This window comes from Agelaius phoeniceus (genome assembly GCF_051311805.1).
Source record: "Agelaius phoeniceus isolate bAgePho1 chromosome W unlocalized genomic scaffold, bAgePho1.hap1 SUPER_W_unloc_1, whole genome shotgun sequence".
In the NCBI taxonomy this organism is placed as follows: Eukaryota; Metazoa; Chordata; class Aves; order Passeriformes; family Icteridae; genus Agelaius; species Agelaius phoeniceus.
Genome location: NW_027509866.1, coordinates 5817213 through 5839910, shown reverse-complemented (window position 1 = coordinate 5839910; position 22698 = coordinate 5817213). Strand labels below are relative to the sequence as shown.

General features: G+C 55.8%; 3 protein-coding genes across 3 annotated transcripts in view; 1 reads left to right on the top strand and 2 right to left on the bottom strand.

The window, feature by feature from the left end:
* The window catches only part of LOC143692464 (uncharacterized), a 270414-nt gene that overhangs the window by 241927 nt on the left and 5789 nt on the right, over positions 1-22698 (bottom strand). The window lies entirely within an intron of this gene.
* On the top strand, positions 1864-5315 carry LOC143692398 (serine/threonine-protein kinase pim-1-like). Its single transcript, XM_077172632.1, has 6 exons — positions 1864-1879; positions 2764-3422; positions 3554-3604; positions 3808-4174; positions 4790-4966; positions 5209-5315. The coding sequence occupies exons 1-6, from the start codon at positions 1864-1866 to the stop codon at positions 5313-5315; spliced, it is 1377 nt and encodes a 458-aa protein (XP_077028747.1).
* Positions 20267-21223, bottom strand: LOC143692546 (olfactory receptor 14I1-like). Its single transcript, XM_077172791.1, has one exon. It carries the CDS (start codon positions 21197-21199, stop codon positions 20267-20269), a length of 933 nt encoding a protein of 310 aa, XP_077028906.1. The 5' UTR covers positions 21200-21223.

Below are 22698 nucleotides of genomic sequence, written 5' to 3'. Positions count from 1 at the left end.
CAGCCCTGGGGCAAGCACTGGCCCTCCACAGCTGCCCTCTGCTCCCCTGCCCTGCCCCGTCCCCCCAGGCTGCTCTGCCCCAGCCCAGGTGCAGAGCCCTCCTTGCTGTGTCAGGGCTGCTCTGCACCCCAGGCGCTGGGGATGTGTCCTCAGGGCCCTCACCTTTGGCTGGGCGGTGGCTCCTTGCTGGGGGGCATGGGCTGCAAATACGGGAGTGTCTCGGGGTACCTGGGGAGGGCAGGAGTCACAGGGGTGTGACAGGGGACAAAGAACCTGTTCCTGTTGGAGGCAGCCCCCCCAAAGCCATGGGATTGTAGCCCATGGCATCCCGCTGCCTGTAGCCCTTGGGATGAGCCCCCACAGCCCCTGCTGATGGGCAGAGCTGCAGAGGGGGCTCCCCACATCAGCCCCTCCCAAGCAGACACTGTCCCCCTGTGCCAGCACAGCGGGTCACTGCTGGCACCCATCTCCCCCCATGCCAGCCCCGCTGCCCCCGAGGCACTGGTGCTACTCACTGGCCAGGAACCTGCACGCTGAGCATGCGGTCACAGGACAGGCACGAGAAAGGGACTGGCAGCTGCCTAAGGAGGGGGAGGGAAGAGGGCTGGCTGAGCTCCTGGGGCCACAGCCCTGCAGCACACAGGCAGCAGCTCCCTGCAGCAGCCAGCTGCTGGGCAGCTCACTGCACAGGGGCACGGCCATTGCAGGGTGAACCGTGGGCTCTTGAGCCTCTTTCTCCCCATCCCCAAGGTGCTGGCTGATGCCAGGTGAAGGGCACAGGCACCCATGCCACCATCCCAAGCAGCCCCTGCAGCGCTTTCAGCCCCTCTCTGGCACCAAAGCTCCCCCGTGTGCACGGCCAGGAGGGCAGGGCACGACCCAGCTCAGGGGCATGGTGTGTGACAGCCCTGCTTGGCAGGAGCAGTTGCCATCGCTGTCCCCAAAGCCATCAGAATCTCCATTGCACTCACTTCTTAATCCCAGCAGCATTTTCACGCAACAGCCTATCCTCGAGTTCCTCCATGTTCCTGTTCCAGGAGTCCTCCCGGTGTTTACGGAAAGTCTTCAGCTCCAGGCGATCCAGCTATGAACAGGGGCACAGCCTCAGCCAGCTGCTCCAGGATGTGACATGGAGCTCTCCAGGGAAAAGCCTGGAGGGGGATCCTCAGAGGGATGCTGCCTCAGGCTGTCAAGTCCCAAAGGTGCCAGTTCCTCATGGTGGGGACGAGGTACCCCTCACCTTGTCTTCAATTGCATCGCTGAACTGCTGCTGGGTACTGTTCCAGTGCTGCTCCTGGCCTGAAATCTGGCTCTGCAACTCCTGCATCCTCTCATCCAGCTCCTCCATGTTCTCTTCACACTGGCTGCAATCCACTTTGCTGTCCAAGGCAGCTTTGTCCGCCTTCTAGCAGAGGGGAAGGGCAGGAGAAACGCCAAAGGGGAAAGGGATGAGGAACGCCAGGCAGGGCCAGCGTGTGAGGGGCAGAGGGAGGAGTGCTTCTGAGACAGAGTAGAAATTCTCCAGAGTAGAAATCTATTTTGATTTAGGTGAAATGTACATCTTTGAGTCTGTGGTTAGAAAACATAGCTATGTAGCCTGACTGCAAAGCCTAGGCTCAGGGAAACTGATTCAGTGAAGGACAGAGATAAGGGGGGGACGGGACAGAGGGTGATAAAGAGAGACAGAGAGACTGCTGTGAAAGCAGGTCAACCTGACCTAAGAATTCTTTCTGATAAAGAAGAACTAGTGGCAAATGTCACGCAAAATTTGTAAAAATGTATATGTATGAACCTATTGTGAAATTGTATGGATATGTATTTGAGAGGAGGATAAAAAGGGACCTGAAGTTCCCAGAGGTACGCATGCCTTTTAAGGAGAGTAATCTCTGCATGCATCCCGCGCTGTAATAATAAATATGCCGGGTTTACAACTTACACAAAGTTGTGGAGTTTTTGGCTATCTCTGCAAAACAGACCCCTTTTGGAGGTTTCCTCCCAAAATTTGCCCTAAGCCAGCACAAACAGTCATCATGAAAATTTCACCAGTGGCATAATTTCCTGCTGGCAAATCTTGGGACAGAAGCTTGACCTTGTTCTCCATGAGACATTCTTGGGAAGAGAGACAGGAGAAGATTCCTGGAAAACTGAAACAGCTTTCCAGAAGTGAAATGAAAATGAAAGAAACAATCCAAGATGTTTTCCTCTATTTATTTCTATGCTCCCCTTTTCCATGTTGCACTACTTCTCCATCCCAGGAATTCCAGATGCACCGCACCTCTAAGATCGGTGACTTAGTGATTTTTAGACACTTGAAAATACCATGAGCCACACACATTTTCCTTCCCCTGGTTTTACTGGAAGGCAACACTGGAGATGTAAGTGCAGTGCTTGGGTCAGGTAGAAATCCTACCGCAAGGGAAGGTGGCCCGACAGTGTTTGACCCTCAGGCAGGCCAATGCAGAGCAGCAAGCGAGGGGATTGCTGTGCCAGTGTGCAGGAGTCAGGGCTCTGCACCTGGGCTCACCGCTGCAAAGTTCCCGTGTTTGGACAGACTCAGGGGCTGTGCCCGGGGCGCGCGGGGCTCGAACGTGGGGCTCGTGGGGCGAGCGGGGAACGGACACGGGGACGAACGGCCCCGGTGCTTCAGTTGCAGCGGCGGCAGCGGCGGCAGCAGCAGCGGCAGCAAAAGCAGAGACGCTTCAACATTCCTTCTCTTTTTCTTTCTGTTTTTGTTTTTCTTTCTCTCCCTTTCCTGCGGTCCAGCACCCTTCTCTCGGGGTCCCTTGCCCGGCGTCCCTCTCCTCTCCCCGCCTCCCTCTCCCCTGCCGGGCCGGGCCATGCCCCCGGCCCGTCCCCGGCCCCGGGCGGGGCTGCCCCGTGCCCGGCCCCGGCCGTCCCGCCGCGCTCTCGCCTCCGCCCGGCTCTGGCCGTACTGGCGGTGGCGCTGCTGGGCGGGCGTCAGTGCCTGGTGCGGGGGCGGCATCGCCGCCCTTCGGCTCCGCCTGGCCCGAGCCCGGCCCCGGACCCGACGTGAAGTCCCGTCCCGATCCCGGCCTCGGCCCCGGCCCCGACCCCGTCCCCGTCCCCGGCCCCGGCTCCTCCCGGGGCCCGCGGAGGACACAGGCGGCGCGGCCGCTCCCGCCGCCTCCGCTGGGGCTTCCCCGGCCCGAGCTCCGCCGCTCGGCAGCGCGGCCGCCGGCCCTGAGCCGCCGGGGCCCGGGGCGGGTGGGGATGCCCGGCCCGGGCCGCTCGGGGGGCGCTCGGGGGCCGTTGCTGGCCCCGGGCCGAGCGCTGACAGCCGCGTCTCGCCCGCAGGGAAGGCGCAGGAGGCCCTGCAGGAGCGGTACCGCCTGGTTTCGCTGCTGGGGCGCGGCGGCTTCGGCAGCGTCTTCGCGGCCACGCGGCTCTCGGACGGCGCCCCGGTGAGCGGCGGGGCCGGCGGCGGGCGGAGGGGGAGGAGGAGGAGGAGGAGGAGAAGGCGGACAAGGAGGAGAAGGTCGGGGCTGGGCAGGACGGGCGGCGAGCTCAGCCCGCTGCTCTCCCTCGCTCGCAGGTGGCCATCAAACGCGTGCCGCGGGATCGCATCCGGCACTGGGGCGAGCTGGTGAGTGAGCGGGGCCAGCGGCAGCAGCCGGGCCGGGCCGGGCGGCGAGGAGCCGGGGCCCGGCAGGGTGGGAGCCGCCGGGAGCCTGCGGGGAGAGCGGGCGTGGGCTGAGCGGGGCGTGCAGAGCATCCCGGGCTGGCTGAGGGCTCCCAGAGCCCCGGCACGGCCTCAGCCCCACTGACGGCACCGCGCTCCTCCCGCAGCCCGACGGCAGCAGCGCGCCGCTGGAGATCGTGCTGCTGGCCAAGGTGTCCCGTGGCTGTGCCGCTGTCATTCAGCTCCTGGAGTGGCTCGAGCTCCCCGACAGCTTCCTGCTGGTGCTGGAGCGTCCGGAGCGGTGCCAGGAGCTCTCGGGTTTCCTGGCGGAGCGGGGGTTCCTGCCGGAGGAGGAGGCGCGGGCGCTGTTCCGCCAGGTGCTGGAGGCCGTGCGGCACTGCACCGCCTGCGGGGTCCTGCACAGGGACATCAAGCCCGAGAACATCCTGCTCGACCTGGCCAGCGGGCAGCTGAAACTCATCGACTTTGGCTGTGGCGCCTTCCTCCAAGACACAGCCTACACCCAGTTTGCAGGTGAGCCCTCGCAGGGGATGCTCCTGGGCATCTCATGGCCCAGCCTGGGTGCAGCACCGGGGCTTCCCCCTATTGCAGCCAGGATGGGATTGATGCTGGAGCCGAGTTGATTTGGGTGGGGTGTGAGGGGGGCCAGCTGCCAGCCCTGCCGACAGCCTTCAGCACCCACTGTGGCCTGGGCTGGGGCTGGAGCTGGGGCAGCCAGCCCGACACAAACCCCCATGGGGGTAGCAGAGAGGGGGGTCTGACCCCGTGCCCCGGATGGTTTGGTGTGCAGGCGAGGAAGGGCTTGGACTGCTCTGCTCCCCTTGTTTGCCTTGGCTTATTAACATTTTTGGGGGCCATGCAGGTGGGGAGGAGAGTGGGTTTTCTCCACCACTGGGTGGGTTTCTCCTTTGTGTGTCATGGTTGGGCCTTCCCAGGGTTTCTGCTGCCCTCTTCCAGCACCAGTGGCTTCTTTTCCAGCCCCGAGTTTGTACACAAGTCCCAGGTGCTGGCGAGAGGGCAGCGCTCACCCCGTGTGCCTCTGGGGCAGCCCCCACATGGCCAGGAATGCTGGGGCCAGGCTCTGGGAGCAGCAGCATCCCCCTGCTGAGCTGTGTCTGTGTTCCACAGGAACCCTGTCCTACAGCCCACCAGAGTGGATCCAGCACCAACGCTACCACGGCGAGGCAGCGACGATCTGGTCCCTGGGCCTCCTGCTGTGCCACCTGGTCATGGGCAAGCACCCGTTCAGGAGGGGCCAGGAGATCATCCGGGGGCGGATCTTGTTCCCACGATGGCTCTCTCAAGGTGGATCCTCATCTCTGGGCACGGGGGGAATCCCAGTGCTGGGAGACAGCATCGGGCTCGTGGGCATCCCACTCTGGCAGCTGCTGAGGAGGTGGCACAGGTCCTGCTCTCCTGCTCTCCTCCAAACAGAGCATCCATGGGGAAGTTTAGGCACAGCTCTGGGCACACCCAGCATGGCCTGGGCACGGGAACAGGGGGGCAACTTCTCCAGCTGACTGGTGATTTCTGGTTTCGCTCCCCAGAGTGCCAGGATATCATTAAGAGGTGTTTGTCCATGCAACCCTCAGACAGGCCATCCTTAGAAGAGCTTTTCTGTCATCCTTGGGTGCAGGGTGTTCCTCTGCCCTAGAAGATGGGAGAGATCCACATGCACAGTTGGATCCAGGGGCCTGGCAGGTACCAGCTCCACACATCTCTTGGCACTCAGTGGCAAAGCAAACCAGGCTGGTTTTGTGCTGCCTGTAGCTCTGAGCAGGGGTCAGCAGAAGGGAACACGCAGCTCTTGGGCTGGAGCTGAGCTGGAGACCTGGTGTGGCAAGCACTGGTGGCCACCATCCCCCCTGGTTTGGTTTGTCTGGTTCATGGATGGCTGGGGCCCTGGGCAGAGCCCTGACAGCCTGGTCTGGCCCAGGGAAGGAGAAGGAGCCCCTGGAGAAGCTGTACCAGGTGGGGCTGTTGCTGGAGACACCAAGGACAACCTCAAGGGTGACAATCTCTTCCTTGGCCTGGTCAGCTGAAGATGATGGACTTGGATTCTGGCACCTTCTTCAAAGCCAGGCTCCAGGCCCAATTTGCAGGTGAGTCCACAGGCAGGGGGATGCTCCCAGATCTGGTCCTGGCACGGCCTGGCCGGGCACCAAAGGTTCCCCCTTTGCTGGGGCAGATGCAATGAATTCTTCAGTCGCTGCCCAGCTGCTTTTTGGCTCTGGGCAGCTGCTGAGGGCTGGATGTGCCATGGCTGGCTGCAGGCTGGACACATGTCCTGCCCTCCTGCTCTGCTGCCAAAGGCAGCAGGGATGGGCAGCTCTGGGCACAGCTCTGGGCACAGCCAGCACGGCCTGGGCACCACAGGCCTTGGCACAAGGGCACAGGAGCCCTCAGCTGACGGGCGGTTTCTGCTTTCTCTCCTTGCAGCCGGGCTCTGCGGCTGCTGAGGCTGCTCTGGGCTCTGCCAGGGCTCTGCTGGGCTCAGCCCTGGGCCCAGCTGGGCTGGCTCTGCCCTCACATTGCTCTGACAGCTCTGCATCAGACGAGCCCGTTGCGAGCACAGTGCCTGAGCTTTCTGCTTTGGCAGCTGAGTGAGACTCTGCTGCAGGCCCAGAGATTGCAGCTGGGGACACACATCCAATTGGCAAAGACCCAAACTCTCCACAGTCCCAGCTGAATGCCTGGATCTGCACAGGCTGTTTTGTCTGTCCCATTCTTCCTTCTTGATTGGCTGGAATGGTGCAGTTGCACTTTCTTCCTCCTCTAGCAGTGCCACGAGTGGGCCAAAGCTGGCGAGTGGGCCGTGCTCCTGAGGCAGTGCAGTCTGGAGCTGGTGGATGGAGAATTGCCCTTCTGCACTGCCAAACCAGAGCAAAAAGCCCTAAGTGGCACTTTGTGTCTTTAAGAAATCCCTGACAGTTTCAAAGGGAATGTGCAGCTCATTTCCAGGCTGAGAAGGAAGGGCATCTTCTAAAGGATTTGGACTTTGACAGAGTTTCCATTCCCAGTCCTGCTTGGAGCTGGAAGGGCACAAAACAATTTCCTCTTGCTTCAACCACAATTTAAAATACCAATGTTGGAAACAAACCCCAAAATCTTTTAAAAGGCTGCTGAGGTCAGTAGGATGGATCCATGCCATCAGCACATTTACAAAATAAATAACTGAGTTCTCTTTTTAAAAAGATCATTTAGCTCTTAATGCAAAGAATGTAACTTTGCATTTATGTTTTGTTTTTTTCACTAACATTATGTTATGTTTTTTCACTAACACTTGGATTTTATTCTTATCTTTTACAATTTACCTATTTTTTTCCCTTTTTCGTTTTTTTTCCTTTAAATAGAAAACCTGTCCTATAAAAGGGATGTCCTTTGCTCCTGGTTCCCGTGTGGAGCAGCTCCCTCCCTGCTGGCTGAGCTGCTCAGGCAGAGCCCGGCAGCTCCTGGCCCTGCAGGGCTGAGGCTTTTCCCCGTTGCTGGGCACAGACTGATGGAGCAGCACTGCTGAACACGGGCACACAGAGGGACCAGGAGCAGCTGCCTTTGCCCACCTGAGGCTCCAGGGCCCAACCTCTGAGCAGCCAGGGCTGGAAGAGACTGGCAGGATCTGATCCCCGACTCTGGGCCAGGGCTGCACAAATGACCCCACAGCAGCAGCAGCAGCAGCAGCAGATGGAGCTGACTTTCAGCACAGCCCCTGCCCCTGTTCCCTCCCGTGTGCAGCGGTGTCACAGCAGCCTGAGGCACCTGGGAGCCCCCAGTGCCAGCAGGGACTTGAGATGGCAGCCCTGGGCTCCTGGAGGCTGTGCAAGGAACGGAGCTGGGCACTCCCTGTCCATGGGGAGCTTGCAGATGGAAAAGGCTGCTGTGCTCAGGCAGCTGCAAGGGCACAGAAAGGAGGGTCTGGAGCACTGGATCTGTGCCAGTGCCACAGTCCTGGGCAGCAGCCAGCCAGCCCTGGGGGAACAGAGGGCACAGCACGAGGGACAGAAGCAGGCAAGGGCAGAGACTGGAGAGAGCCAGAGCCAGGAGCAGGAACAGCTGCTCCATTGCACTCTTGGCAAAGCTCTTGGCTGGTTCCAAGCACTGAAAGGCGTGAAGGGCAGAGAGGAGGCCACAGCAAACAATGCTCCTGTTTGCACAGCCTCCCCTCTGCGTGTCCCAGAAGGAATTGCATGGACTGTGCTCTTCTCTCCGAGTCGTCTCGTTCAGCATGAGCAGCTCAGCACCAGGAGCTGAAGGAGCTGAAGCCTCAGGCCACAGGAGCTGGGCAAGAGGAGACTTTCTGAGCAAATGAATGCTGCTAACGTGGACCCAGCTGAATGCAGTGGATAAAATCATGGAATCACAGAATCCTTTCTGTTGGAAAAGCCCTCTGAGCTCACCCAGTGCAGCCGCTCAGCCAGCAGTGCCAAGCCCAGCACTAAAGCACGTCCCTGAAGTGCCAAGGCCTGGACAGCAGCCCTGAGTGAGGCCTGAACAGCAGGCCCTGAGCCCAAGGTGGCCTCTGGATGAACCTTCCAACCAAAGGTTATCTTTGTATCTGCTCCCTGATGAAATGTGCATGGTCATTAGCACTGTGATAGATGTAGCCACTCATTAGTGAAACATGTATTGACCTTTGTGTATTTAGAAGCCAGACCAGGCCATGAAATCTGACATCTGGCCTTGTTTGGGGCTGAATGGCCAAAGTCACCTCCCTTGGTCCCTCCTTGGGCCCTGGCCAGGCTTTGGGAGGGACCCAAGAGGAGGATGAAACCAGATGTTGCCACACTAGCAGTGCTGTCAGTTTGTCCATTCAGCACTGTCAGAGCTGGGCCCTCTCCCAGCGGGGTTGGAGCCTCACCTGTGGCTGGAGGCACCTGCAGGAATTGCCAGTGCCCAGGAGTGGCTCTGCAGCCCTTGGCTGTGACAGCTTCCCCAGCTGCTGTGTGGGTCTGGGGAATGGTAAAGGCTGAGGGTAACTGGGGCTGGATCTTTCTCAATCACTGCAGGCAATCTTTGGTGGGGATGGTTGGGTGCATTGCTGAGCTGCTCCTGTTGTGATTCTTTGCTGCTCTGAACTGCAGGAAATGACACTGATTCCTTCAGTTGGAGTCTGTGTCTTTGGTGCTGACCCTGCCCACTGGCAAAACAAAACTGGCCCAGTCTGGCCAGATCCCAACAAAATGTCACTTGTTCAGTTTCAATGTGAGGAATCAGTGCCATCAGAAATTCCCAGATGGGAAGCCCTTCCCTGGAGTTCCCTGGCTCTGGAGTGGGCTGAGGTCGGAGCCGCGTGGGAGCAGTGGGGCAGTCGGGTAAAAGAGGCTGCAGCCCTGGATGGCTTAAAATGCATCCAAAAATTGCACATGGAAAAGGAAAAGAACTTGTGGGTTTGGGCAGACAAAGATGAATGTGTTAAGAGTCCATTGGAAACAGCAGCTTCAGAAGGAACAATTATTGTTGGAATGCTCCCACATGGAGCAAGAGAAGAAGGTTTTAATCTTGAGCTCAGCTGCATTTGTGCCAGTGAAATATCAATATAATAAATAACTATGTATGTATTTATAGTACAATAAGACCTTCATATATATATTTTTATATATTTTTATATGTATGTCTAGGTTTGTCTATCTATATCAATATGTATATCTACATATAAAATGATAATAATGTGAAGTAGTTCTGACAATACTAATTTGGTAGCTTTGGCTGCTCAGGGATGTAATATTAATACCCTACAGAACAGGATTGGCCAGGACCCTAATGTCAGTGGTCAACTTTGTGAGATTGTATACAATGAAAAAAGGAGGAAGGGAGGAAATTGGCTGTTTTTACAGGGTTTGCTGATACTGTGATGCAGAGTTCTTTGTCTGTTCCTGTGAAAAATTCAGTGATTAAGCCTGCAGGGTTTTTCATGTACCAGACTATGCACAAGCTGCAGGATTGGTTGCACGGGCAAAGGGGTTGTTTAAAAAGCAGTTGAAAAAATGAGGAGATGGAACCTTTGCCCATGGAGAACCCATCTCCCAGATGTGCTCCATGCCCTTAACAATGGCCCACTGGGGAAATGGAAACCCCCTGGCTGTGCACAGCTGCCCCCAATTTGCAAATCCAACCATGGGCAGTGAGACTTGGGCTGCCTGGGAAATTGTTCTGGCTGTGATGGCCCCTGGCAGGGCCAGCCCAGAGGCTGCAGGGCTGGGCCATCATGCACTGGAATTAGTTTGGATAAATTCAAAGCAAATGAGAGCTATCAATACTGAAACAGGAATTCAGATTCCTCCAGGGCACTTTGCTTTGGTAACTGCTCCCTTGGAGCTTGGCCTTACAAAGAGTTCATGTCATGGGAAGAGGAACTGATGCAGAATATCAAGGAGAAATTAAAGGAATTGTGTTAAACAAAAGTGAACAAGATGGGATTATTCAAACCCATGACAGGGTAGCACAATTATCAATATTGCAATGTTTAGAAGGATTGTGAAAAAAGGAGATCCACCTGCAATCACCACTGTTTGTGGAGATAAAGGGTCTGGATCCAGCAGCCCTAATAATGGAGCCCGAGTGTGGGTCCGGAGGCCAAATGGCCCTCCCGAGGCAGCTGAAGGAGCAGCTCCTGGGAAAGACAACTCTGAGTCCTGAAACCTGGGCAGGAACAATGGCAATGTGTCCCTGCAGCCAAGTGTTCTGTGTGAGAACAAGGAGATCTGACAGGATATTGTTTTACACATGCTGCCAGACCAAATCTCCCTGTTTGCCCCGAGGGCCCCTTTGGGAAATGCTCTGATCCACGGGGCTCCATGGGAAGGCTGCTGTGACACTGAGGGACTTGCACAGGAATTGCATCCAGGAGCCCGGGTGCCCCTCAGGGACTGGGACCCGGCCCCTTCCAGCCAGAGGGGAAAGGGCCCCCCCAGGCCTTGTTAGCCACAGACAGCATGGTAAAGCTGAACAGCAAAGGGCCTGGGGGCATTATTCTGGAATTAACATGGGGCCAGCTCCATGGACAGCAGAATTGTTGTTCCTAACTCAAATGAGTTTGAGAAAAATGAATGAAGAACGGTGTCACTAAAGTACTGCTGGTGTCTGTAAGTTGTACCTTGATAGTCAGCCAGAATCTTTGTCTGCCACAAACACCTCTAGTATTTGACCAAGGGGTTAGTCATCAAAATGTAATGATGAGTTCTGATGGATTGCTGAGCTTCTTTTGTAATTCTTTGCTAATGATGATGTGCTTTGCTGAGCTTTTCCTTTTGTAATTCTTTGCAGCTGTGCATGATATAAATGACACAATTCCTTCAGTTGGTGTCTGTGTCTTTGGTAGTGACCCTGCCCACTGGTGAAACAGGGCCCCCTCTTGCCTAAGCGTTACCTGGGAAGGCAGAAACCCTCCCTCCAAAATTCCCCCTTCCTCCTTGTTCCCCCCTTCATACCCTGAGCATGATGTGCTCTGCTCTGGGCTGTGCCCGGGGTCAGTTGGGGTCACCTGTCCTGGCTGTGTCCCCTGCCAAGCTCCCCCGCAGCCCCAGCCCCTCCCCAGCGTGGCTGGACGAGGGGCAGGACAGGCCTTGGCTGTGCTGCAGCTCAGCAAGAACAAAACCATCTCTGCGTGCTCAGCGCTGTGCTCAGCACCCGGCCCAGCAGTGTCTCAGTGCCAGGGGCTGTGCCCCCAGTGCCTGCCAGGGGTTTCCATGGCAACTGCCAGGCCAGGTGACCCAGGTGTCCCCCCAGTGCCGGTTGCCATGGAAACAGTGCCCAGCGCTGCCCCTTTCTGTCTGGCTGACCTGGCCTTTGGCCCTGGCAGTGCCCTTGGCTGCTGGTTCCTGGTGCCCGAGCGGCCAGCGCGGCACAGGGCAGGTGGCCATGGCACAGCCCCCAGCAAGGGATCCCCTCTGGCTCTGGGCACTGACACCAGCCCTGAGCAAGGGGCCCAGGGCAGCTTTCCATGGCCACCAACCACCACAACGGCTCCGGGCATTGGTTGCCATGGCACCAATCTAAGGAACGGGTCCCCGTGGCCGTTGCCATGGCACCTGGTGGCACCAACGAGTGTCACTGCAATTGTACCTGGAACAGCCCTGGCACTGCTTTGTCCTCAGGGTTGCCATGGCAGCCCAGGGCAGCAACAGCTCTGCAGGCAGGGGACCATGGAACCTGGCTGCAGAAATGGCTCCTCGGGCTGGTTTCCAAGGAAACCTGAACTGATGGGGGTTGCCATGGCACCCAAAGCCAGCAGTGGGGTCCCTGCAGTGTCCATGGCAACAGCCCCTTGCAATGGCGCAGTGCAGGTTGGGATGATGATCCACCCTCACAGCTGGCCCAGGCAGGTCTGGAGTGCTCTTGGTGGCAGCTTGGGCTTGGCACACACTTGAGGAGGATGTCTGTTTGCAATGGGGAAACTCAGGAGTTTTAGATTGCTTCAAAAAATTAAAAAGTCAAAATCCCTCTTTGGCTGTTTGCAGCCAGTTCTCCAAGCAAAGCAGGTCCCAGGTGAGTGAGGGGAGACAGGATGGGGTTCACAGGTGTGTTTGCAGTATGCTACACTGAACCCAATGAAAGGAAGAAGGGGGCACCGTGCCCTTTTTGCAACAATAGCCTTGGAAGTTGTCCCACCTCTCGGCCTGGCTGGACTTCTCCTGAGTTTTGGGTGGTCCCTCACAGAAGACCCCTCACTTGTCTTACAACCACTGTGACAGACAGACTGAGACGTAAGAAGCCTCTCCATCAAAGACCAGGACATGAAATCCCTATGGGAAAAGGCCCCCACACTCTTTCCAAGGACTGGGACTGAGACCCCCAACCTGGGGGAGGTGTGTGGGGGAGGCAAGCTGACCAAAGCGAGATGGATGTTGCAGGTGTGAGCAGTGGACCAAGAAGACAATGGCTCTCGCCCACTGCTGAGAACATGGACTGTGTGTACCCTTCTCTAAATACCATTCTTTCCCCCAAAAATACAATAGACTACCTTTGATTCAGTTTCAAGTTTTACCCCTTCCCCCATCAAGAAAAAGAGTATAATAAGAGTTTGGATGAACTGCAACCCTGAGACCTCTCCAGACGTGACCTGGTGAACTCCATTGGCTGCATATTGAAGGACTTCGCCCATTCTATGTTTGGTAGCTCTACACCTTCCTTTCTCTTCCTCCCTCTTTTTCCCTTTCCCCCAATTCCTCCCCAAGGCATTTTGTCGTGGTTATTCAATAAAGGTACATTTGTTTGGATTATCACTGCAGCCCCCTGTACCATGTTGGTGCTTTTTGCACTCTGAGATCAACCCATGAACCATCACAAAACCTGTTCGTAAGGATGGATTGTGACACTTGTATACATCCTATAGAAACCTTCTATTAAACCTTAAAAATTCTCTACAAATTCATGTCCAACATTACTGGGTCTGGCACCGCCCAGATCTGCTGTTTGCTGCCAGCACCAGTGCCCAGATCTGGAAATTCCCTTGTTCCAGCAGAGCCAAGTCCAGCAATTTCTGGCAAAGAAAGCCAAAACCAGGCAAATACCTGGTGCCTACACTACTCTGATCTCGTGTTTGCTGACACCGCCAGTGCCCAGATCCGGAATTTTTCAGATGCCTGCACAGCATAATTCCAGCAGTTTGCTGGCACAGAAAGGTCACATTTGGCAATTTCCCAGTGCCAGAACATTCCCCACCAAGATCTGCTGTGCACTGGCACTGCCAGTGCCCACATCTGGCAATTTCCCAGTGCTGGCACAACCCAAATGCAGCAATTTTCTGGCAAAAAAAGCCAAACCCCGGCAGCTTCCTGGTGCTGCCACCAGCATCACTGTCTCTGTCCCTCTGGGAGCCTCTCAGGAACCCTGGGCCAGTCCCGAGTCGGCAGACACCGGGGGCAGCCCCGACACGGCCGACAGCGGGGAGACACTCTCTGTGCCCCGAGGGTACTGAGGGCACCTGGGCTGGGCGCCTGGGCAGCACAAGAGACACCAGAGACATCGGTAGAAGATAAAGGGCTGACTCTTAGCAGGGGTTAATGTGACCGTGGTCACAGGGGTTTTCAGGGGAAGTAAGAGACGAGAATGTTGACTCAATGATCAGAAGGCTTGATTTATTATTTTATGATATATATATTACATTATACCTATGCTAAAAAGAAATAGGAAATGAAAAGGTTTCCTCAGAAACTAGCTAAGCTAAGAATAGAAAAGAAAAGAATGATAACAAAGGCAGCTCTCTCGGACTCTGTCCGAGACAGCTCGGTCCTTGATTGGCCATTAATTATAAACATCCCAGATGGGCCAATCACAGGTGGACCTGTTGCATTCCACAGCAGCAGATAACCATTGTTTACATTCTGTCTCTGAGGCCTCTTAGCTTCTCAGAAGGAAAAATCCTAAAGAACGGATTTTTAGTGAAAAGATGTCTGCAACAGTGCCCAGCCCCTGTGCAGGCCCAGCCCAGGCCAGGAGCATTGCGGCTGGGAACGGCCCCTGTGCCATGGTGCCCACAGCAGCCTTGGGGCTCTGTGCCCCATGGCCTCCCTGCTGGGCAGCCTCTGCCAGCTCCTGCAGAGCCCGTGGCACCTGTGGGGCTGCACAGACAGCCCTGCCCCGGGCTCTGCCGGCCTCTGGGCCAGGCTCTCGGAGCCCAGCTCCCTGCAAGCTCTGCCAGCTGCCCTGAGCTCTGGGCAGCACCAAGGGCCTCTCTGAGCCCAGCCCAGCCCAGCCGGCTCTGGCCCCACAGCTCTGCTCAGGCCAGGCTGCTCTGGCCACTGGCCCCACGGCCTCAGCCCCTGCCAAGGCCACAGCAGCAGCTGCAGCTGCCACAGGACTCAGCCCCAGCCATGGGGGAAGGTGTTTGGCCAAGGCCAAAGGAGGCTCCCTGGCTGCCCTGCTTCCCTCGGCCTGAGGTGCTGAGAGCTCTGCAGCCCCTGCTGCCATCCCATCTGCCCAGGGCAGCACCAGAGCCCCGGCCTTAGGGCCCTCAAGAGCTGCTCCTGCTCCAGGCCCAGGGCCCATGCCAAAGCTGGGACAGCAGCCACAAAGCTGTGTCCATTTCTGTTCATTGCTGCTCTCATGGGCATGGATCCTCAGCCACTTGGAGGTTGCTGATTAATTTTATTACTCCAGAGGCCTCTTCTTTCTTGAGCTCTTCAGTTCAGGAATTCAGTGACAAACGCTCATAAACATTTGTTCGAAACCCCCAAACAAGAAAAGCCCATGGGAATAATTGAAGTTTTCAATTCTTCTCTAGTTAATTAGACACATTTCACAATTGTATTCAAAGTGAATATACTACATTGAAAACAATGCAGAGAGAATTGTTTTGCCTGTTTAAGTTTTCTTTTCCTGTTTATAGATAGATATCAGCAATGTCCACTTGATAGTGACCGCCAGCACCTCCTAATGCAGTTTCAACTGATTTGAAAATCAAGACCCTTCATGGCAGACAATCACACTTTGTCCCTACCCACAACCCAGGACTTCCTTCATCCAACCCCTGGCACTCAGAGAAGCTGAGGAATGGAGTCACATCCAGGGGTGTCCCCAGGGCTCAGGATTTGGGCCAGGTCAGTTCAATCTCTTTATTGCTGATCTGGACAAGGCCATTGAGGGCACCCTCAGTCAGTTCCCAGGTGAGCCCAAGCTGGGTGGGAGTGTGGCTGTGCTGGAGAGCAGGAAGCTCTGCAGAGGGATCTGGCCAGGCTGGAGCCATGGGCCCAGGACAATTGGATGAGGTTCACCAAGGCCAAGGGCTGGGTCCTGCCCTGGGCTCACAACCACCCCAAATCCCTGGGCATGCCCTGCCCCTGATCCCCACAGCCTGTCCTGTTTCCTTCATCCCTGCATTGCCAGGGACTCTCTGGGACAAGGGAGCTCTGCTCTGGGGATGGAGGGAGGTGCAAGTGCAGCCACTGGAGTGGGAACCACAACTCATCAGGTTTGAGTCCTTTGGGGGACAGGAACTGGTGAGACTCAGAGGCACAGAAAGTTTCTCCACATGGCCAACAGACCATGGTTGAACAGGATAAAATTTAATAACAATCACACTCTTCCCTGAGCTATGTTCAAAGTCCCAGCAGTGTCTGATGTGTCCTCCATCCACATTTCCATTCTAACATTATTTTCACACAAATGTGGTTCTGTGACAGATAGAAACACAATTAAGTTCTTGTATCAGGATGCTCATCCTGGAGTGGGGGCAAAACAGCTCCAACAATTCCTGATTTGCAAAGCTGTCAGTGGTGGATGGAGAAGGGAGGTCAGGCTGCTTTTGGTGTTGAGGAAATGCTGAAACCAGCCTGACTCATTTCATTTCCTCCTGTCCTGGCTGATCTCCCCTCTTTCCCCTTCCACCCATTGGCTTTTGTCTCCCACCAGGCCCCCGGTGAAGAGCCTGGCTCTGTGTTCTCCATCCCCTCCTCGCTGGCACTGCCAGGCTGGGATGAGGAGCCCCTCAGCCTTCCCTGCTCTGGGCTGGACAAGCCCAGCTCCCTCAGCCTCTGCTCACAGCCCAAGGGCTCCAGCCCCACCTTGGAGGCCCTTCCCAGACCCTGCTCCAGCTGCCAGACATCTTTCCTGCCCTGGGCAACCCAACCCAGGCCACGGTGACCTGGAGAATCCCCGTCCTTGATGTCCTGGTCACACAGCCCTGGCCCCTTGTCCCCATGTCAGGCTCTGGGGTGGATCCTGTGGAACATCCTTTGGTGGAGGCTGTGGCTCCAGGTGGGCCGGGGGGATCCCGGGGGACAGGGACCCTGCTGGGCATGGACAGCATTGGACTTGTTGGGAGAAATTGTGAGGGGGAGCTGGGGCAGAGTGACCAACCCAGTGACCTGACACAGCCCTGCTGGGATGTCACACAGCCCCTCTGGGATGTCACAGCCTGCTCTGTGATGTCACAGCCCCTTCTCTAATGTCACACAGCTGGTCTCTGATGTCACAGCCAACTCAGTGATGTCACAGCCTGCTCTGTGATGTCATAGTCTGCTCTGTGATGTCACAGAGGCAGTCTATGATGCTGTGGCTTCTCAATGACCTTGCATAACCCACTCTGTGATGTCATACCCCACTCTGTGACCTCATGTTACCAGATGATCAATTGTCTGCACCAGGTGAGCTCACAGCTGGAGCTTGTTCTCCATAACCCCAGGCCTATGGAAACCACACAAGGCCCATTGTGTGAGAAGGGGAACTGGAAGTTCAGCAGCCTCAGGGTCCTGCCAGCTCAGCCAGGCCCACTGGAACATTGGGGTCCACGACCACCAGGGACCAGCAGAGAGACCCTCAGGACAGAGGAATGCTTGGGTAAAAAGGAGGGGAAATGTGTCAATGATTTGGGGAAATGATTATCATATGTGTGTTTAGCCCAGGACAGTCAATGAATTTGTGAGCAAAATACAGAATAAAACCTGAAACTTTCCTGTACTCAGCCTGCACGGCTTTGGGAGGAGCTCTCCCCTGTGCATCCAGCTGAATAAAGAATGCTGCTTCTTAATGCTACACTGGGGTTAAGGAGTTTTCTGTTTCACTGAGTTTTTGGTAACACTCCCACTGCCAAGGAAAGCTCTGTCTGCTGCTGTTCACAGACAGAGAAGGGCTGGGGGCAGATGTGGGGCTCAGAGGCTGCCTGGGGCACAGTGACCATGAAATAATCAAGTTTTCAGTGTTCTGTGAAAGAAGGAGGGGCAACAACAAAACTTCCACACTGGAATTAGGAAGGGCAGACTTTGGCCTGTTTAGGACGCTGATTTGGGGAGTATTGAATTAGGTACTGACTTTCTTAAAAAGAAACAGCCCTTTAAACAAAGGGGTCCAGGAAGGATGGACACATTTCAAGGAAGTAATCTTAAGGGAGAAGAGCAGCCTGTCCCAGTGTGGCAAAAGATGAGCTGGTGATGAAAGTGACTGGCCTGGCTGCCCATGGAGCTTTTGTGGGAACTCAGGGGATAAAAGGACTAGTAACGCAGGAAGCATTTAAGGATTTTGATGGGTTATTCAGAAAGAAAAGTTGAGATGTGAAAGCTCAAATAGAACTTAACCTGGCAGCTTCTGTAAAAAAGAGGTTTTTATAAAAAAAAATTGTCGCAAAAGTAGGGAGAAGAAGAACCTCTACTCTTTATTGGATGCAGTAGAGAATATAGTAACTAAAGATAAGGAAAAGGCTGAGCTACTTAACACATTTTTTTGCTCAATTTTCAATATTAGGACAGGTTGTCCTCAGGACAAGTGTTCTCCTGAGCTGGTAGATGGGCACAGGGAGCAGAACAGCCCCCTGGAATCCAGGAGGAAGCAGCTGCTGACCTGCTGAGCCACTCAGATGCTCACAGGTCTATGGGATCAGATGGGATCCATCCCAGGGAGATGAGGGAGCTGTGGATGAGCTCCCCAAGCTGCTCTCCATCATTTACCATCAGTCCTGGCTCAGCAGGGAGGGCCCAGAGCACTGGAGGTGCCAGTGTGAGCCCATCCCCAGGAAGGGCTGGAAGGAGGAGCTGGGGAACTCCAGGCCTGTCAGCCTGACCTGGGTGCCTGGCAAGGTTATGGAACAGATCACCTTGAGTGCCACCACAGGGCACCCACAGGATGGCCCAGGGATCAGAGCCAGCCAGCGTGGATTTAGGGCTGGCAGGTCCTGCCTGGCCAACCTGGTCTCCTTTTATGCCCAGGTGACCCACCTGTGGATGTGGGAAAGGCTGTGGATGTTGTGTGCCTGGACTCCAGCAGAGCCTTTTACTCTGTCTCTGACAGCATTCCCTGGAAAAGCTGCAGCCCACGGCTTGGGCAGGTTCCCTCCTGGCTGGGAGATTTAAGAGCTGGCTGGAGGCTGGGCCCAGAGAGTGGTGGGGATGGTGCTGCACCCAGCTGGTGTCCAGGCACTGGTGCTGTCCCCAGGGATCTGTGCTGGGCCCAGTCCTGTTTAATATCTTCACTGATGATCTGGGTGAGGGGATCGAGTGCAGCATTCACAAATTGCAGATGGCACCAAGCTGGGTGTGAGTGTGGATCTGCTGGAGGGCAGGACAAGAAGACCCAGCCTTAAGCTGCACCAGGGGAGGCTCAGGCTGGACAATAGGAAGGAGTTCTTCACAGAAAGGGTGAGTGGGAACTGGAATGGGCTGGCCAGGGGGGAGGTGGCAGAGTCACTGTCCCTCTGCAGTGGCACTCAGTGGCATGGTCTGGGTGACAAGGCAGTATTAGGGCATTGGTTGGACTTGATGATCCCAAAGGTCTTTTCCAGCCTATTTGATTCTGTCATTCTGTGATGATTGGGACACTCTGGGGCCGTTGTGACACTGCAGGGCCTTGTGGAGCTAAGAGGACCATGGTGACACCGTGCAGCCCCAGAGAACCAGGGGTCCATGGTGGTGCTGTGGGGCCAAATGGACCCAGGGAGTGCCCTGTGACACTCTGGGTCCTCGTGGAACCACAGAGGCCATTGTGACACTGCAGGGCCTCGTGTAACCAAGGGGTTTCACCATTTTGACACTGCAAAACCAAGGAGACCATTGGGAGACTGCAGGGCCCAGTGGAACCAAGGGGCTGTTCTGACACTGCTGGGCCTCATGGAACCAAGGGGACATTGTGACACTGCAGGATCCTGTGTAACCAAGGGGCCACTGTGACACAATGGGGCCTCAAGGAATCTGGAAGAAGAACGTTGTGACACTGTGTGGCCTTGTGGGAACAAGGAGTCCATTGTGACACTGAGGGGACTTGTGGAACCACAGAGACCATGGTGACAGTGTGGGACCTCATGTGGCCATGGAGCCATTGTGACACCCTGGGGCCCCATGGAACCAAGGGGCCACTGTGAAACTGCAGCACCTACGAGGACATTGTTTACACTGTAAAGCCCCACAGAAGCAAGAAGTCCCTTGTCACATTTTGAGGCCCCATGGAACCAAGGAGACCAGTGTGACAGTGCAGGGCCTGGTGTAATCAAAGGGCCATTGTGACACTGAGGGGCCCCATGGAACCAAGGACTTCTTTGCAGATGACACCAAGCTGGGTGTGAGTGTTGAGCTGCTGGAGGGTAGGAGGTCTCTGCACAGGGACCTGGACAGGCTGGATCCAGAGGATGAATCCAACAAGGTGAGGTTTGACAAATCCAAGTGCCAAGCCCTGCTATTTGGCCCAAGTGCTGCAGGCTGGGGACAGAGTGGCTGGAGAGCAGCCAGGCAGAAAGGGACCTGCAGGGACTGATGGACAGCAGGCTGGACATGAGGAAGCAGTGTGCCCAGGTGGCCAAGAAGGCCAAAGGCTCCTGGACTGGATCAGGAATGGTGTGGCCAGCAGGAGCAGAACTGCTGGGCCAGCACTGATCTGCCCCCAGCTCTGCACACAGACATTGCTGCTGCAGCTTCACAAAAGGCAACTAAAGGGCATCTCTGCAGAAAACTCTGCTAGGAGATCCTTTAGTTCATTTAAAGCCACCAAGAGCACAACCCCTCATTGACACAGTCTGTGGCCATAGGGAAGGTGGAGAGAAACAAAATGAGAAATGGCACAAAGATTGACATTTCTTTGTAGATAATATGAAAAAACTAAAAAAAAGAAAAAGAACTTCCAAAATGAAACCAAGAAGAAGTATCAAATATGAATTTTATTTCAAGTGATTTAAAGAAATTGGCCAGATGTTTAATGTTTGTGAAACCATCCAGTCATCAGTCTCCACACTGCAGCCTTGAGCTCCTGGTTCCTCAGGCTGTAGATGAGGGGGTTCAGGGCTGGAGGCACCACCGAATACAAAACTGCCAGTGCCAGATCCAGCGATGGAGAGGAGATAGAGGGGGACTTCAGGTGAGCAAAGATAATAGTGCTGAGGAACAGGGAGACCACGGCCAGGTGAGGGAGGCAGGTGGAAAAGGCTTTGTGCCGTCCCTGCTCAGAGGGGATCCTCAGCACAGCCCTGAAGATCTGCACATAGGAGAAAACAATGAACATGAAACAACCAAGTGCTAAACAGGCACTAACAGCAAGAAGTCCCAGTTCCCTGAGCTGGGATTTGGAGCAGGAGAGCTTGAGGATCTGTGGGATTTCACAGAAGAACTGGCCCAGGGCATTGCCATGGCACAGGGGCAGGGAAAATGTATTGGCCGTGTGAATCAGTGAATAAAGAAAGGCACTGGCCCAGGCAGCTGCTGCCATGTGGGCACAAGCTCTGCTGCCCAGGAGGGTCCCATAGTGCAGGGGTTTGCAGATGGACACGTAGCGGTCGTAGCACATGATGGTCAGGACGGCAAGCTCTGATCCAAGGAAGAAGAAAGTCAGAAAGACCTGTGCAGCACATCCAGTGTAGGAGATGTTGCTGGTGTTCCAGAGGGAATTGTGCATAGCTTTGGGGACAGTGGTGCAGATGGAGCCCAGGTCAGCAAGGGCCAGGTTGAGCAGGAAGAAGAACATGGGCGTGTGCAGGTGGTGGCCGCAGGCTACGGCGCTGATGATGAGGCCGTTGCCCAGGAGGGCAGCCAGGGAGATGCCCAGCAAGAGGCAGAAGTGCAGGAGCTGCAGCTGCCGCGTGTCTGCCAATGCCAGCAGCAGGAAGTGCCTGATGGAGCTGCTGTTGGACATTTGCTGCACCTTGGCATGGGGATCTGTAAGAAAAGTAATCATGGAATAGTTGGGTGTGGAGAGGACTTGAAATATCCCAGCACAGCCTGGGGGCACTTTCCCCCCACTGCCTGCCCAGGGCTCTGCTGCCTGGAGCTGTCCCTGCCAGCAGCTGCTTCCCTGTGCCCAGGGCTGGGCCCTGCCAGTGCTGCCAGAGCCCAGCCCAGCCCTGGGGGCTCAGCTCTGCCCTGCAGAGCCCTCCCAGCTCAGGTACTGCACAGGGGCAGCTCTGGCTCTGCAGGCTCTGATGGCAACGTCAGAGCAACCCTGAGGAGGCTGGAAAAGCGACACTGAGGATGCCCTTGAGAGGCCCTGTGCTGATTTCCTTAAGTGCCTGGTTTACTCACATCTGAGAGAAAATATTTTTATTTTTCTCAACATGATCTGAGAGATGAATATCTATGTGCAATATCCCATCCAGGCAACCCAGAGCAGTAGATTAAGAAAACAGGATTTTCCCTTTTATGCAGCCCCTGCCTTGCTGTGCTCCCTGTATAATCTACTTGGAAATGTTCTGCAGGTAAATGCCATGCTGGGAGCAGTCCTGAACAATGCAGCATCCTCCCCACACAAGGAGAACACTCCCAAGCCTCACCAGCTGTCTCCTGCCACCCAGATCTTGTCCCCCAGTGCTGGGAGCAGCTGCCAGGGCTGGCTGAGAGCTGTCCCTGGCAGGCAGCAGAGTCCCTGCCCCAGCACAGCACCCTGGGCTGCAGGACCCTGCTCTGCAGGACAGCCCTGGGCACCCCTGGCTGCTCTGCACAAGAGACAAGCAGAGAATGCACTCACAGGCTCTGCAGGCATTGGCATGTTCCAGCTGCAGGAGATGGCTCCAGGAGCTGCAGCTGCATTGTCCTGCAGCCAGAGGTTCCTGTGCCAAGGGCTGGCAGTGATTGTGCCCCAGGCACTTCTCAGCCCCTTCCCAGCCCTGACTGATTGAAGCTCTCTGTGCCTCTGGGCTGTGCCCGGGCTGGCTGCAGGCAGTGCCCCAGCCCTGCTGGGCTGGCACAAGAGCTGCTCATCAAGAGAAATGTGCTTTTGAAGCTCTTCTTGGTGAGCAGGAGCTGCCTCTGTGCCAGGAGCCCAGCCCAGCTCAGCAGCACAGACACAGCACAAGGACTTTAATCAGCCTCTGGGGCTTTGTGCTCAGGCCCTGAACATCAGTCCCTGAGAGGGAGCTGAAGAAACCTTTCCAGAACTCCAAGGCAGAATCCAACTCCAAACTTTCTTGGACTTTTAATGGGTCCCAGAGAGGGACACGACTGAGCAAGTGTCCCCAGGCCCCAGGCAGAGCAGAGAACTGCAGGCAGTGATGACAGGTGGGGACAAAGAGAAGCCAAGTCTTGGTGCCCTGGGGCACAGCAGGGTCTGTGCCAGCAAGGGCTGGGAGGAGACACCTTGTCCTGAGGCCCTGGGGCCTCCTGGCACAGCCCCAGCCAGGCTGGGCACTGTCAGCCCCT